This window comes from Pseudorca crassidens, chromosome 11, assembly GCF_039906515.1.
Source record: "Pseudorca crassidens isolate mPseCra1 chromosome 11, mPseCra1.hap1, whole genome shotgun sequence".
Classification (NCBI taxonomy): Eukaryota; Metazoa; Chordata; class Mammalia; order Artiodactyla; family Delphinidae; genus Pseudorca; species Pseudorca crassidens.
Genome location: NC_090306.1, coordinates 105,937,778 through 105,950,617, shown reverse-complemented (window position 1 = coordinate 105,950,617; position 12,840 = coordinate 105,937,778). Strand labels below are relative to the sequence as shown.

General features: G+C 57.4%; 1 protein-coding gene across 6 annotated transcripts in view; it reads left to right on the top strand.

The window, feature by feature from the left end:
* Positions 1–12,840, top strand: part of SBF1 (SET binding factor 1) — a 28,228-nt gene that overhangs the window by 14,301 nt on the left and 1,087 nt on the right. For 3 of the 6 annotated variants that reach the window (XM_067698503.1, XM_067698504.1, XM_067698502.1), the window contains 15 exons: positions 271–449; positions 568–704; positions 814–1,021; positions 1,129–1,325; positions 1,433–1,570; positions 4,163–4,240; positions 4,495–4,667; positions 4,744–4,923; positions 5,445–5,546; positions 5,629–5,814; positions 5,883–6,009; positions 6,097–6,227; positions 6,297–6,527; positions 11,984–12,091; positions 12,187–12,398. In XM_067698503.1, the coding sequence (XP_067554604.1) occupies positions 271–449; positions 568–704; positions 814–1,021; positions 1,129–1,325; positions 1,433–1,570; positions 4,163–4,240; positions 4,495–4,667; positions 4,744–4,923; positions 5,445–5,546; positions 5,629–5,814; positions 5,883–6,009; positions 6,097–6,227; positions 6,297–6,527; positions 11,984–12,091; positions 12,187–12,398 (2,387 nt within the window). The remainder of the gene's footprint in view (positions 1–270; positions 450–567; positions 705–813; positions 1,022–1,128; positions 1,326–1,432; positions 1,571–4,162; positions 4,241–4,494; positions 4,668–4,743; positions 4,924–5,444; positions 5,547–5,628; positions 5,815–5,882; positions 6,010–6,096; positions 6,228–6,296; positions 6,528–11,983; positions 12,092–12,186; positions 12,399–12,840) is intronic. The other 3 variants (XM_067698506.1, XM_067698505.1, XR_010932749.1) reach the window with 2 other exon arrangements.

Sequence of the window (12,840 nt, the reverse complement as noted above, 5' to 3'; positions counted from 1 at the left end):
GCCCTCCGCTCACCCTCTGTCCTTGGGGCGCTCCTTCAGGACGTGTCCGTCACCGGATGGAGAGGCGAGACTGGCCCTTCACAGTCCCACGGTAGACCTAGCCGCCTTTCTCAGGGCCGTCTGGTCACAGGGCCCTCACCCGTCCATCCTGTTAGAAACACCCGAGTTCCAGTGATGCAGCACGGGGCGTCCCGTAGGCCTGTCCGCCTTCGTGGCCAGGGCTCAGGCCCACGGGCCTCCCAGCCTCTGAGGGCCTCATGTCTGACACAGCTGCTGAAGATGGTCTTTGACGAGGAGGTGGGGTCTGACAGCGCTGAGCTCTTCCGCAAGCAGCTGCACAAGCTGCGGTATCCACCAGATATCAGGGGCACCTTCGCGCTCACCCTGGGTTCTGCCCACACACCCGGCCGGCCGCCCCGTGCCACCAAGGACAAGGGTCCTTCCTTCAGGTAGGGAGCTGGGCCCCGAGGCCAGAACACCTTCCCTTCGCAGAACCACTGTGTGTGTCCCCTTGTCCATCTCCTCACCTTTGCTGACCCTGCAACTGTACTCCTCGGGCCCCCCCAGGACCTTGTCCCGGAACTTGATGAAGAACGCTAAGAGGACCATCGGGCGGCAGTATGTCACCCGGAAGAAGTACAGCCCCCCAAGCTGGGAGCACCGGGGCCAGCCACCCCCTGGGGACCAGGAGGACGAGATCTCAGGTCGGGGTGTGGGGAGCCGTGGGCGGTCTGGGTGAAGACCCTCACGTGGAGGGGTAAGGGACCCGGGCAGCCCCTGGGTAATGACCCCCGTGTGCCTGGCCTGCCCCAGTGTCAGAGGAGCTGGAGCCCAGCACGCTGACCCCTTCCTTGGCCCTGAAGCCCTCGGACCGCATGACCATGAGTAGCCTGGTGGAGCGGGCGTGCTGCCGGGACTACCAGCGCCTGGGGCTGGGCACGCTGAGCAGCAGCCTGAGCCGCGCGAAATCCGAGCCCTTCCGGATCTCCCCGGTCAACCGCATGTACGCCATCTGCCGCAGGTGAGCAGTGAGCGCGGCAGGTTTGGTGGCCTCCAGGAGGCCGAAGGCCCAGGGGCGCCTGGCTGTGGGTCCAGAGTGCCTTTGGCCTCACGTCCGCCTCCTCGCAGCTATCCGGGGCTGCTAATCGTCCCCCAGAGCGTCCAGGACAACGCCCTGCAGCGCGTCTCCCGCTGCTACCGCCAGAACCGCTTCCCGGTGGTCTGTTGGCGCAGCGGACGCTCCAAGGCCGTGCTGCTGCGCTCAGGGGGCCTGCACGGCAAGGGGGTCGTCGGCCTCTTCAAGGCCCAGAACGCGCCTTCTCCGGGTAGGCTCCCTGTTCACGCTGAAGCCCGCCCCGACCCCGGCGCCCCGCCCCCCGCCCCCGGCGCCCCGCCCCCGGCGCCCCGCCCCCAGCTCCACTTCCTCCCGCAGGCCAGTCCCAGGCCGACTCCAGCAGCCTGGAGCAGGAGAAGTACCTGCAGGCCGTGGTCAGCTCCATGCCGCGCTATGCTGATGCGTCCGGTCGCAACACCCTCAGCGGCTTCTCCTCGGCCCACATGGGCAGTCACGGTGAGGGTGCTCGGGGCCGGAGGACCTGGGGGGTAGTGATGGCATTTATGGAGAGCAGACCAACAAGGGGGCAGAGTGTTTGGGGTGTGGGAGCAGGTGAGTGTCCTGAGGCCCAGCTCTGACCACTCCTCTGGGGGTTTACAGAGGAGGCAGCAGGCCCAGGAATTTGGGGCATGCGCCCAGGGGCCATCCTGGGCCCTGCCCCTTGCCGTCGGGGTGCTGGTTCAGGGCGACCCTTAGAAGAGCATGCTGTCCACAAGCGGTGGTCTGGTCTCCTGGGGTGACAGGCGGGGACCCTGTTGTGGCAGGGTGAGCCATGTGGATGCCTGGCGCTGGGAGAGGGTTTTAGACAGGAGACACCCAGGAGGGCCCCAGGGCGTGCAGGCGGGGGCGGGGGGGCGGGTTTGTGTCAGGATGGGCAGCCTCACCCCAGGGCCTTGCTCCAAGGCAATGGCTTCTGCACCCCGCTTACCCTCCAGCTGCCCCCATCCTGCCCCCGCATCTCCCTCATCTCCCCCCGTGACAGCCTCTCCCCTACCTGCGCGTCTCCCTCCATCTCCCCTCCTGGACCCTCCCTCACTGATCTCTGGTCCCTTCCGGTTCATCCTCTTGGCCCTCCTGAAAGCTGCTGGGCCTCGTCGGAGCTGCCACCTAGCCCATGTTGGTCCTCACGTTGGTGATCAGCGAGCTGCCTCTCAGTCCGTGCTTGGAGGTCTCGTCACCCCGCTGGAGGCACGAGGGCTGGGAGGCTGCCCGCACTGGGCCTGACCATTGCCCAGATGCTGGCCTGAGCCAACCCCTGCCTGTACCTCAGCAGGTGTGGTGACAGCGTCTACCAGGGATCTGTACACACCTGGAGCCGTCCTGGCGGTTGTGTGTGCAGAGTTGGCCGATGTCACAAGAGGGTCACTTCTCTCTGTGAGACCCTTCCCCCACCCTGGCTTGTGCAGACATCACACCAGGGGTCACTTGTCGCTCAGGCCTTCCTGATTCCCTCCCTCCCCTCACACTTGTCTGCGTTTTTCTCTGCTGCTGCTCTAGGTTCCAGATGCACTGGCTCCCAGATGCATTGCTCTAGCTCTCAGGTGGGCTTGGGGGCTGGCAGGCCACCTGTGGGGCTGAGCCTTCCAGAAGCCCGGGCATCGTCCTTGATTCTTCCCTCTCTGCCCACCCTGAGTCTGAGTTCACCACCCGAGCCTGCAGCCATCCCCATGGCCGACTGCCCCCACGCTGGCCCAGGCTGCTCCTGCCCGTGGCACAGGGCCTCCTGGTGCAGCTGCCACTCGTTCCCGTAGGGGAGGGCCTTCACCCCTCCCGAGTGAGGCCTAAGGAGCACCCCAACTGCAGGCACCTCCTCTGCTGCTGGCGCACACCAGCCCCCCAGTCCCCGTGCAGCCTGTAGTCCAGTGCTCCGTCTGTAGCTGTTGTTACCACTTGCTGGGCACTGGGGCCAGGGGGGCTGGGAACAGGGTGGCCAGGCTGTCCTCACGGTGGTTAATGGGGATGCTGCCCTAGGAAGCGCTGGGCTCGGTGCCACCTTCTGAAGCGGCACAGGCCTTACTCCTCTGGGTCCTCTACTGGGAATACCGCTCTCTAGTTTGAGTGGCTTTTAGTTTTCCAAACATCAGAGACCATCATTAAGTGTGTTTCATGGTTGCGCTGTCTTCCTGCCTTCCGCCCGCTCCAGTGGTTCTGAGTGGCCCCTGCAGGCAGCACCCTCCCCGCAGGATCTTTGGTCTCCTAGTGCCTGTGTCTTCCCTAGTGTTGCTTGGGCATCTCTGAATGTCCCCACAGCCCACTGGTGCTGCTTCTGGGTGTCCCCCGAGTTCTGGGCACGGGCCTTCCCCCTCGTTGCCTGGGGGCATACAAGGTCTCGGCTCTCCTCAGCTGTACACCGGTTCCGGTCCAGACTGTGTCACGAGGACACGCTGTCCTCACTGTGGATGACCATGCTTCTGCCTGCAGCGTAGTGGGCTGGCGCCGTGCTGGCCTCTGGTGCCCTGCGCCCTCTCTGTAGAGGCGAGTGAGCCTGGGTCATAGCCAGGTGCAGGCTTTGGAATCCAGAGGCCTCCTCCTGTGGGCTCCCTGTGCCTCCAGGCTGGGCGGTCCCAGCCCGTAAGCCTCGTGCCTGGTCCTCACAGGTGGCTCTGTGCTGGGGCTTGGGCCTGCCTGTGTCCTGGACTGAACCACCCTCTGAGGTTCCAGGCTGGGAGCTCCCACGCTGGGCCTCCTCTTCTCTGGGCTGCGCCTCATGGGCACCTCCTGCTGCTGCTGTGTGCTGGGCAGGGGCCGCTTGGTGGCTGCGTGTCATGAGCAGCTTAGGCAGGGTCCACGGGGCTGAGGGTGCAGAGGAGGCGGCCCAGGGTCCTGCCTGTCCCCTGACCCTTCCTACCCACCACCGGGTCCTCTGCTCCCTCGTTTGCCCTGGGGGCCCAGAGGACCTTGACAGATCCTCACTGTCTCTGGGACCCCCGGGGGGTTCGGTGGTGACCCAGCCTTGGACCCAGTTCCTTTGGGCCACAGCTCCGCCCTTGCTGGGCGCACCCCCGGGCCTGGGGCCAGGCCTGAGCCTTCTCTCTGCTGTGCCCCCAGTGCCCAGCCCCAGAGCCAGGGTCACCACGCTGTCCAACCCCATGGCGGCCTTGGCCTCCAGACGGACTGCGCCCCGAGGTACCGTACTGACCGCGCAGGCTGGCTCCCCACTCCTGGCACTGATGGCCCCATGTGACTGCTCAGGGCACTAACGTCCCCCACACTGGCACTAACGGCCCCGTGTGACAGACCAGCGTAACCCAGCCCTCGCCACAGCCCCGGCCACTAACAGCCTGACGCCCCGAGTCCCACCCTTGCCCTCCCTGGGAGCTCTGCCCCAGGTAAGTGGTGCCCTGGCCCTGCTCCGGTGCTCACCTGGTTTCTCTGTGCAGGTAAATGGGGCAGTGTCCGGGCCGGTGGGCGCAGCGGTGGGCTCAGCACTGATGTAGGCACCCGGCTAGCAGGCATGGGTCCCCCCCAGGCCAATGGGGCCCCCCCCGACCCAGGCTTTCTCCGGCCCCAGCGTGCAGCCCTCTACATCATTGGAGACAAAGCCCAGCTCAAGGTGACTGGGACAGAGTCCTGGGGCCAGGTGGGGGCACGGGGCCTGGGCGCGTCTCACCACGGCCGGCTTCCTCCAGGGTGTACGGCCAGATCCCCTGCAGCAGTGGGAGCTGGTGCCCATCGAGGTATTTGAGACACGGCAGGTGAAAGGCAGCTTCAAGAAGCTGCTGAAGGCATGTGTCCCCGGCTATCCTGCCACCGAGCCCGGTTCAGCCTCCTTCCTGTGCTCGCTGGAAGACTCAGAGTGGCTGATCCAGGTCTCTCCACTGCCCCTGCCCCACCGTGGTGGAGGGCTACCCGGGGGGAGGAGATGCGATGGGCAGGGGCCATCCGGTGCCCACCTGGGTGCCGGGCCCTGCCACTTACCTAGAGCCGTGGGTGGGCGGGGTCTGGGCTTGCTCTTTTGATAGTATTGGGCTTCGGGAGGGGATGATGGCCACTTCCCAGTGGTGGTGCATGGACAGGGGAGGGAGGCCAGGGTCCAGCTGTGTCGGAGCCCTCTGCTCTCTGTCAGGGTGGGGCTGGGCACGACAAGGAGAGGGGATGCCTCTTCAGGCCCAGAAGATGCTGATAGGCGGGTGGGTGGGCGGCCGGGTGGGAGGAAGCACGCCACAGCATTTCGGGTCCATCCAGGCTGTGCTGCCTCGCGGGGTGTCCCCTGGCGTGGGCCTGCGCAGCCACCGCTCCTGTGGATGTGTGGGTCCTGGGGGCCCGGCTGGGTGCTGGAGTCTTAGGCCACGGGCTCTGGGAGGTGCTGAGAGGCTGCGGGTCCCTGCAGATCCACAAGCTGCTGCAGGTGTCGGTGCTGGTGGTGGAGCTCCTGGACTCGGGCTCCTCTGTCCTGGTGAGCCTGGAGGACGGCTGGGACATCACCACTCAGGTGCGCGGTGGCCGGGGGTGGGGGTGGGGGCGGGTGTTGGGCCCAGTCCCCACGCCCTGCTGACTCACGGCGCTGCTGGCAGGTGGTGTCCCTGGTGCAGCTGCTCTCAGACCCCTTCTACCGCACCCTGGAGGGCTTCCGTCTGCTGGTGGAGAAGGAGTGGCTGTCCTTTGGCCATCGCTTCAGCCACCGCGGGGCCCACACCCTGGCCGGGCAAAGCAGCGGCTTCACGCCAGTCTTTTTGCAGTTCTTGGACTGCGTGCACCAGGTGAGCGGGCGGCCGTGGTGGGGGCTGTGCGTGCTGACCGCTGGCCGCTGACTCCTGATGCCCCACAGGTCCACCTGCAGTTCCCCATGGAGTTCGAGTTCAGCCCATTCTACCTCAAGTTCCTCGGCTACCACCACGCGTCCCATCGCTTCCGGACCTTCCTGCTGGACTCGGACTACGAACGCATCGAGCTGGGTACGGTGGGGGCGGGGGCGGTGAAGGTGGGCACAGGGGCGGGGTCAGCAGCCGGGGTGGGGCCGGGCTCAGCGCTGCCCCCTGCAGGGCTGCTGTATGAGGAGAAGGGGGAGCGCCGGGGCCAGGCGGCCTGCCGCTCGGTGTGGGAGTACGTGGAGCGGCTGAGCAAGAGGACGCCGGTGTTCTACAACTACCTGTACGCGCCCGAGGACGCGGAGGTGAGCAGAGCCTGGCCGGGGCGGGCAGGCCCCTCCGCGCCCCGGTGCTCACGCCAGGCCCGCCCCCAGGTCCTCCGGCCGTACAGCAACGTGTCCAACCTGAAGGTGTGGGACTTCTACACCGAGGAGACGCTGGCCGAGGGCCCCCCCTATGACTGGGAGCTGGCGCAGGGGCCCCCCGAGCCCCCGGAGGAGGAGCGGCCCGATGGGGGTGCCCCCCAGAGCAGGCGCCGGGTGGTGTGGCCCTGCTACGACAACTGCCCCCGAGCCCAGCCCGACGCCATCTCCCAGCTGCTGGAGGTGCGTGTGGCCCCTGGGAAGGGGAGAGGGGGTCCTAGCGCACGTCAGTCCGGTGGCCCTGCCCCGGCCCCCCGCCCCCCGATGTGGACGGTGATCTGCTGGCTTCCATCCTGCCTGGTGGTGCCCCCTTCAGAGAGAGATGGGCCTGGAAGCTTGGGGCTGACGTTCAGGCTTCTCTCACTCCCTCTGCCAGACTTAGTGGGCGTGTCTGCTTAGCCTCAGCAATCAGGGTTCAATAGGACACGGGAGCCCGGAAGAGAGAAGAGAGCCCCTTGGGCTTGGGGTTTGGGGGGAGGCTGGGATGGCATAGAGGGTGGCTGTCCAGTGGCCGGAGTTCTCCCCCGGGGCCTCAGGTCCGGACCACAGCAAGGTTTGCATTGCCCCCCCCCCCCCCCCCGCTGGGTGTCTTTGGAGGGATATCTAAGCATCCTGAGCTTCTGCTTCCTTGTGGGGAAAGTGGGGAGGCTGATTCCTGCCTCTCAGGGAGGTGGTGAGGTGTAAACAAGCAGGTGAAAAGGTTTTGACAGCCCAGCAGTGGCCCAGGCTGAAGGCACTGGCCACGCAGGGTTTGGGGGAGCCTGGGTCATGGTTTTGTGGGTGAAGGGGATCCACAAGCACAGAGGGCAGAGGACCGTCCTCTCCTCTCTGGTACTGCTCGTGGTCTTGGAGCTGGTGTCCCTAGGCCAGCGTCTGTGTGGCGTGATGTTGTCTGTGGTGCTTTCACTTCTGACTGGTCTGTGTCTTTAGTTAACGGTGAGTTTCTGCTTGGTGCTCAGCGTGTGGTTAGCGCGTCTTCTCACCCATTTCTGTCTTTCACGGGACTTTTCTTTTTGCTGCTTTCTTCCGTTCGTTATTTTCCTGACAGTTGAGTATGACTTTTCCATGTTATCTACTTTGTGTGGCTTTTGAGCTGTATGTTTGTGTTATTTGTAGTGGTTGTCAGTGACTGCAGTCGCAGCGCATCTGGGGTTGAATTGCACACCCCCCACGGGAACTGCCCGCTCCTGTCCTTCTGCCTTTGTCATCAGCCCTTTTACTATTACCTGTGACGTCAGCACAGAGCATGGGTTATGGTTGTTTTAAATGGTCCACTTTGTTTTAAAAAAATTAGGAAACAAGGAAAACGTCTTCTATATGCTGTGCCCAGTATTTTTCATTCTCAGTGTAGATCTGGTATTGTATCACTTCCCTGTAGCCTGAAGAACTTTTAATGTTTCTTGTAATCCAAATCTGCTAGTGACAAATTCCCTCAGCTTGTTTTTTTTTTTACCTGAAAATGTCTTCATTTTTTTTTATTTTCCCCATTTCTGTTCTTATTGTATAGTTTACAGTGTTGTGTTAGTTGCAGGTGTACAGCAAAGTGACTCAGATATATATATATATATACATCTCCTTTTATAGTCTTTTCCATTATAGATTATTACAAGATGTAACTATGGTACCCTGTGCTATTCAGTAGATCCTTGCTGATTATCTGTTTTATATATAGTAGTGTGTATATGTTAATCCCAAACTCCTAATTTATCCCTCCCGCCATCCCCTTTGGTAACCATAAGTTTTTATTTATTATTTATTTGCTGCATCGGGTCTTAGTTGTGGCCCGTCGGCTTCTCTCTAGTTGTGGTGCGCGGGCTCCAGAGCACATGGGATCCAGAGCATGTGGGCTCTTTAGTTGTGGCCCATGGGCTTAGTTGCCTGACCAGGGATCGAACCTGCGCTCCCTGCATTGGAAGACGGATTCTTAACCACTGGACCACCAGGGAAGCCCCCATAAGTTTGTTTTCTATGTCTGTGAGTTTATTTCCATTTTGTAAATAAGTTCATTTATATCATATTTTTAGATTCCACATACGTGATATCATATATTTGTCTTTTTCTGTCTTAGTATGATAATCTCTAGGTCCATCCATGTTGCTGCACATGGCATTATTTCACTCTTTTTATGGCTGAGTAGTATTCCATTGTATAAATACGCCACATCTTCTTTATCCATTCATCTCTTGCTTCTGTGTCTTGGCTTTTGTGACTATTGCTGCTGTGAACATTGTAGGGGGGTGCATGTATCTTTTTGAATTAGAGATTTTGTTTTTTCTGGATATATGCCCAGGAGTGGAATTGCTGGGTCATATGGTAGTTCTATTTTTAGTTTTCTGAGGAACCTCCATACTGTTTTCCATAGTGGCTGCACCAATTCACCTTCCCACCAGCAGTGTAGGAGGGTTCCCTTTTCTCCACTCCCTCTCAGCATTTGTTATTTGTAGACATTTTTTTTATATACGTTTATTTATTTATTATTTTTGTCAGCATTGGGTCTTTGTTGCTGTGCACGGGCTTTCTCTAGTGGTGAGCGGGGGCTGCTCTCTGTTAGTGTGTGCGGGCTTCTCATTTGCGGTGGCTTCTCTTGTTGCGGAGCACGGGCTCTACGCGCATGGGCTTCAGTAGTTGTGGCTCGCGGGCTCTAGAGCTCAGGCTCAGTAGTTGTGGTGCACGGGCTTAGTTGCTCCGTGGCACGTGGGATCTTCCCGGGCCAGGGATCGAACCCTTGTCCTCTGTTTTGGCAGGTGGATTCTTAACCACTGCCACCAGGGAAGTCCCTCCCCTGTAGACTTTTTAATGATGGACTTTCTCACTGGTGTGAGGTATATTGAGCATCTTTTCATGTGCCTGTTGGACATCTGTATGTCTTCTTTGGAGAAATGTTTATTTAGGTCTTCTCATTTTTTGATTGGGTTGTTTGTTTCTTTGATATTAAGCTGTGTGAGCTGTTTGTATATTTTGGAAGTTAATCTCTTGTCCATAGCATTGTTTGCAAATATTTTCTCCCAGTCCATAGGCTGTCTTTTCATTTTGTTTATGGTTTCCTCTGCTGTGCAAAAGCTTTTAAGTTTAATTAGGTCCCATTTGTTTATTTTTGTTATTTTTTCTGTTACTCTAGGAGATGGATCCAAAAAAATATTGCTGTGCTTTATGTCAAAGAGTGTTCTGCCTATGTTTCCCTCTGGGAGTTTTATAGTATCTGGTCTTACGTTTAGATCTTTAATCCTTTTGGGTTTTTTTGGTGGTGCCATGCAGCTTGTGGGATCTTAGTTCCCTGACCAGGGATCAGACCTATGCCCCCTGCAGTGGAAGTGCGGAGTCCTAAGCACTGAACTGCCAGGGGATTCCCTTTAATCCATTTTGAGTTTATTTTTGTATATGGTGTTAGAGAATGTTCTGATTTCATTCTTTAGCACGCAGCACCACTTATTGAAGAAGCTGTTTTTTCTCCATTGTATATTCTTGCCTCCTTTGTTGTAGTTTAATTGACCATAGGCTCATGGGTTTATTTCTGGGCTCTCTATCCTGTTCTATTGATCTGTGTCTGTTTTTGTGCCAGTACCACACTGTTTTGATTACTGTAGCTTTGTAGTATATTCTGAAATCAGGGCACATGGTTCCTCCAGCTCTGTTCTTTCTCAAGATTGTTTTGGCTATTCAGGGTCTTTTGTGTTTCCATACAAATTTAAAATTTTTTGTTTTAGTTCTGTGAAAAAGGCCATTTGTAATTTAATAGGAATTGCATTGAATCTGTTGATTGTCTTGGGTAGTGTGGTCATTTAAACAGTATTGATTCTTCCAATCCAAGAACACAGTATATCTTTCCATCTGTTTGTGTCATCTTCAGTTTTGTTCATCAGCATCTTATAGTTTTTGGAGTACAGGTCTTTTGCCGCCTTAGGTTTATTCCTAGGCATTTTGTTCTTTCTGATGCAATGGTAAATGGGATTGTTTCTTTAATTTCTCTTTCTATGCCTTTATTTATTTTTTAAAGGAATATTTATTTATTTATTGCCACGTTGGGTCTTCATTGCTGCGCTCGGGCTTTCTTTAGTTGCGGCGAGCGGGGGCTACTCTTTGATGCCGTGCACGGGCTTCTCATTGCGGTGGCTTCTCTTGCTGTGGAGCACGGGCTCTAGGTGCACGGGTTTCAGTAGTTGTGTCTCGCGGGCTCTAGGAGCACAGGCTCAGTAGTTGTGGCACACAAGCTTAGTTGCTCCGCATCTATGCCTTTATTTTTTAAAGGGTGTTTTCTCTGGATTTAGAATGCTAGGTTGACAGCTTTTTATACTTGGCAGTTTAAAGATGTCGTTCCAGTGTTTTCTGCTTGTTGCATTGTTTCTGACTGAGTGTTGGTGCTCGTTCTTACCCTTGTAAACCGTGTGTAACAGCACCCTTTTTTTCCCTGCCTTTAAGGTTTTGTCTTCATCTTTAGTGTCGGCAGTTTGGCCATCACATGGTGTTTTTTGTGTGTGTTTGTTCTGCTTGGAGTTCTTTAAGCTTCTTAGATGTATGGCATGAGAGTTTTAATCAAACTTAGTACATTTTAGGCCATTCTTTTTTTTTGTCTGTGCCCCGCAGCATGCGGGATCGTAGTTCCCCGACCAGGGATCGAACCCACGCCCCCTGTGTTGAAGCGCAGAGTCCCAACCACTGGACCACCAAGGAAGTCCCTAGGCCGTTATGTCTTTAAAAAGTTTTTCTGCATAATCTTGTCCCTCATTTCCTCTGGGACTTCTTTGCCCGATAGGTCACTGAGGCTGTATTTGGTTTTTTCCTCCAATCTTTCCTCTCTGCAGTTCATTTTTATGATTCCTGTTACATTGTTTTCAACTCTACTGCTCTTCTTTCTAACGTTTAATGTGCTCTTAAGCCTATTTAATGAATTTTCCACTTCAGATATTGTATTTTTCAGCTCTAGCGTTTCCATTTTTCTTTATAGTTTTTCTTTCCTGTAGAGATTCCCCATCTGCTCAACCATTATGTCTGTCTTTAAATCTTAAATGTATTTATAACAACTGTTTTGAACTTCTTGTATGCTAATTGAGTGTCTAGTTCATTTCTGGGTCTTTTAACTTTTCCCCTGAGGATGCTTCTTATTTTCCTGCCATTCTGCTTGCCTAATAATTTTTTTTAATTAAATTTATTTATTTTTGGCTGCGTTGGGTCTTTGTTGCTGCGCACGGGCTTTCCCTGGTTGCGGTGAGCGGGGGCTACTCTTCGTCGCAGTGCGCGGGCTTCTCATTGCGGTGGCTTCTCTTGTTGCGGAGCACGGGCTCTAGGCTTGCAGGCTCTGGAGCGCAGGCTCAGTAGTTGCGGCGCACGGGCTTAGTTGCTCCGCAGCATGTGGGATCTTCCTGGACCAGGGCTCGAACCCGTGTCCCCTGCACTGGCAGGTGGGTTCTTAACCACTGTGACAGCAGGGAAGTCCCTTGAGTATATTTTTGATGGCTCTTCAACTGTTGTCTCCAAATACTGATTCTGCCCAATCCCTCCCCCTTGCCTCCTCCTCTGGACGACAGTTACACGGTCATTAGATCTTTTCCCTGTCTCCTGTCCTACGTCTTCCATCCTTTTGTCCTTTCGTGTTCTAGTCTGGGTACTTTTTTCTGCGTAATCTCTCACTGATTCTCCTCCAGGAGCTGCAGCGGCTGGAGACAGAGCTGGGCCGACCCCCTGAGCGTTGGAAGGATGCCTGGGATCGGGTGAAAGCTGCCCAGCGCCTTGAAGGCCGGCAAGACGAACGTGTGAGCGGGGGTGGGTGTGGGGGGCTGGGGTGGCCTTGCTGCCAGGAGGAGGTGGAGGCCACCCCCCTGACACGGGCCCACCCTCCTGCCCCCAGGGCACCCCCAGCTCCCTGTTGGTGTCCAGTGTGCCCCACCACCGCCGCTCGCTGGGTGTGTACCTGCAGGAGGGACCCGTGGGCTCCACCCTGAGCCTCAGCCTGGACAGCGACCAGAGCAGCGGCTCAAGTGCGTCCGGTTCCCGCCAGGCAGCCCGCCGCAGCACCAGCACCCTGTACAGCCAGTTCCAGACAGCTGAGAGCGAGAACAGGTGTGAGAAGCAGCTCTCTCTGCACCACGGACACCTCTGAGCTAGGGGGATTCGACTGGGGTCCCAGGCAATTCTCAGATGGGTGGGGGCAGGTGCCTTTGGGGAGCGTCTAGTTATTTCTTAGGTGGACTGATTTGCCGGGGAGGCCGTGATGGTGGCCTAAGCTGTGACGGTTGCTGGGGAGAAGCAGGTGGGCTTGGAAGGGGTTTGGGATATAGAACTGGCGACCACAGCCAGGCCATGGTGGCTGCGGAGGAGGAGAGGGACAGGGACCATGGGACACCTGTGAGGGTGGGCCAAGTGCCCTGTGAGGTTGGGGCAGCTTCCAGTAGAGGCTGGGGCCCGGCAGGCTGCATCCCACCCTCTGGGCCTGGAGGGGTCACGTTGCCGCAGTCGCCTCCCCAGACCTGCCTGCTCCGTGTCAGGGGCCCCTGCTCTGCAT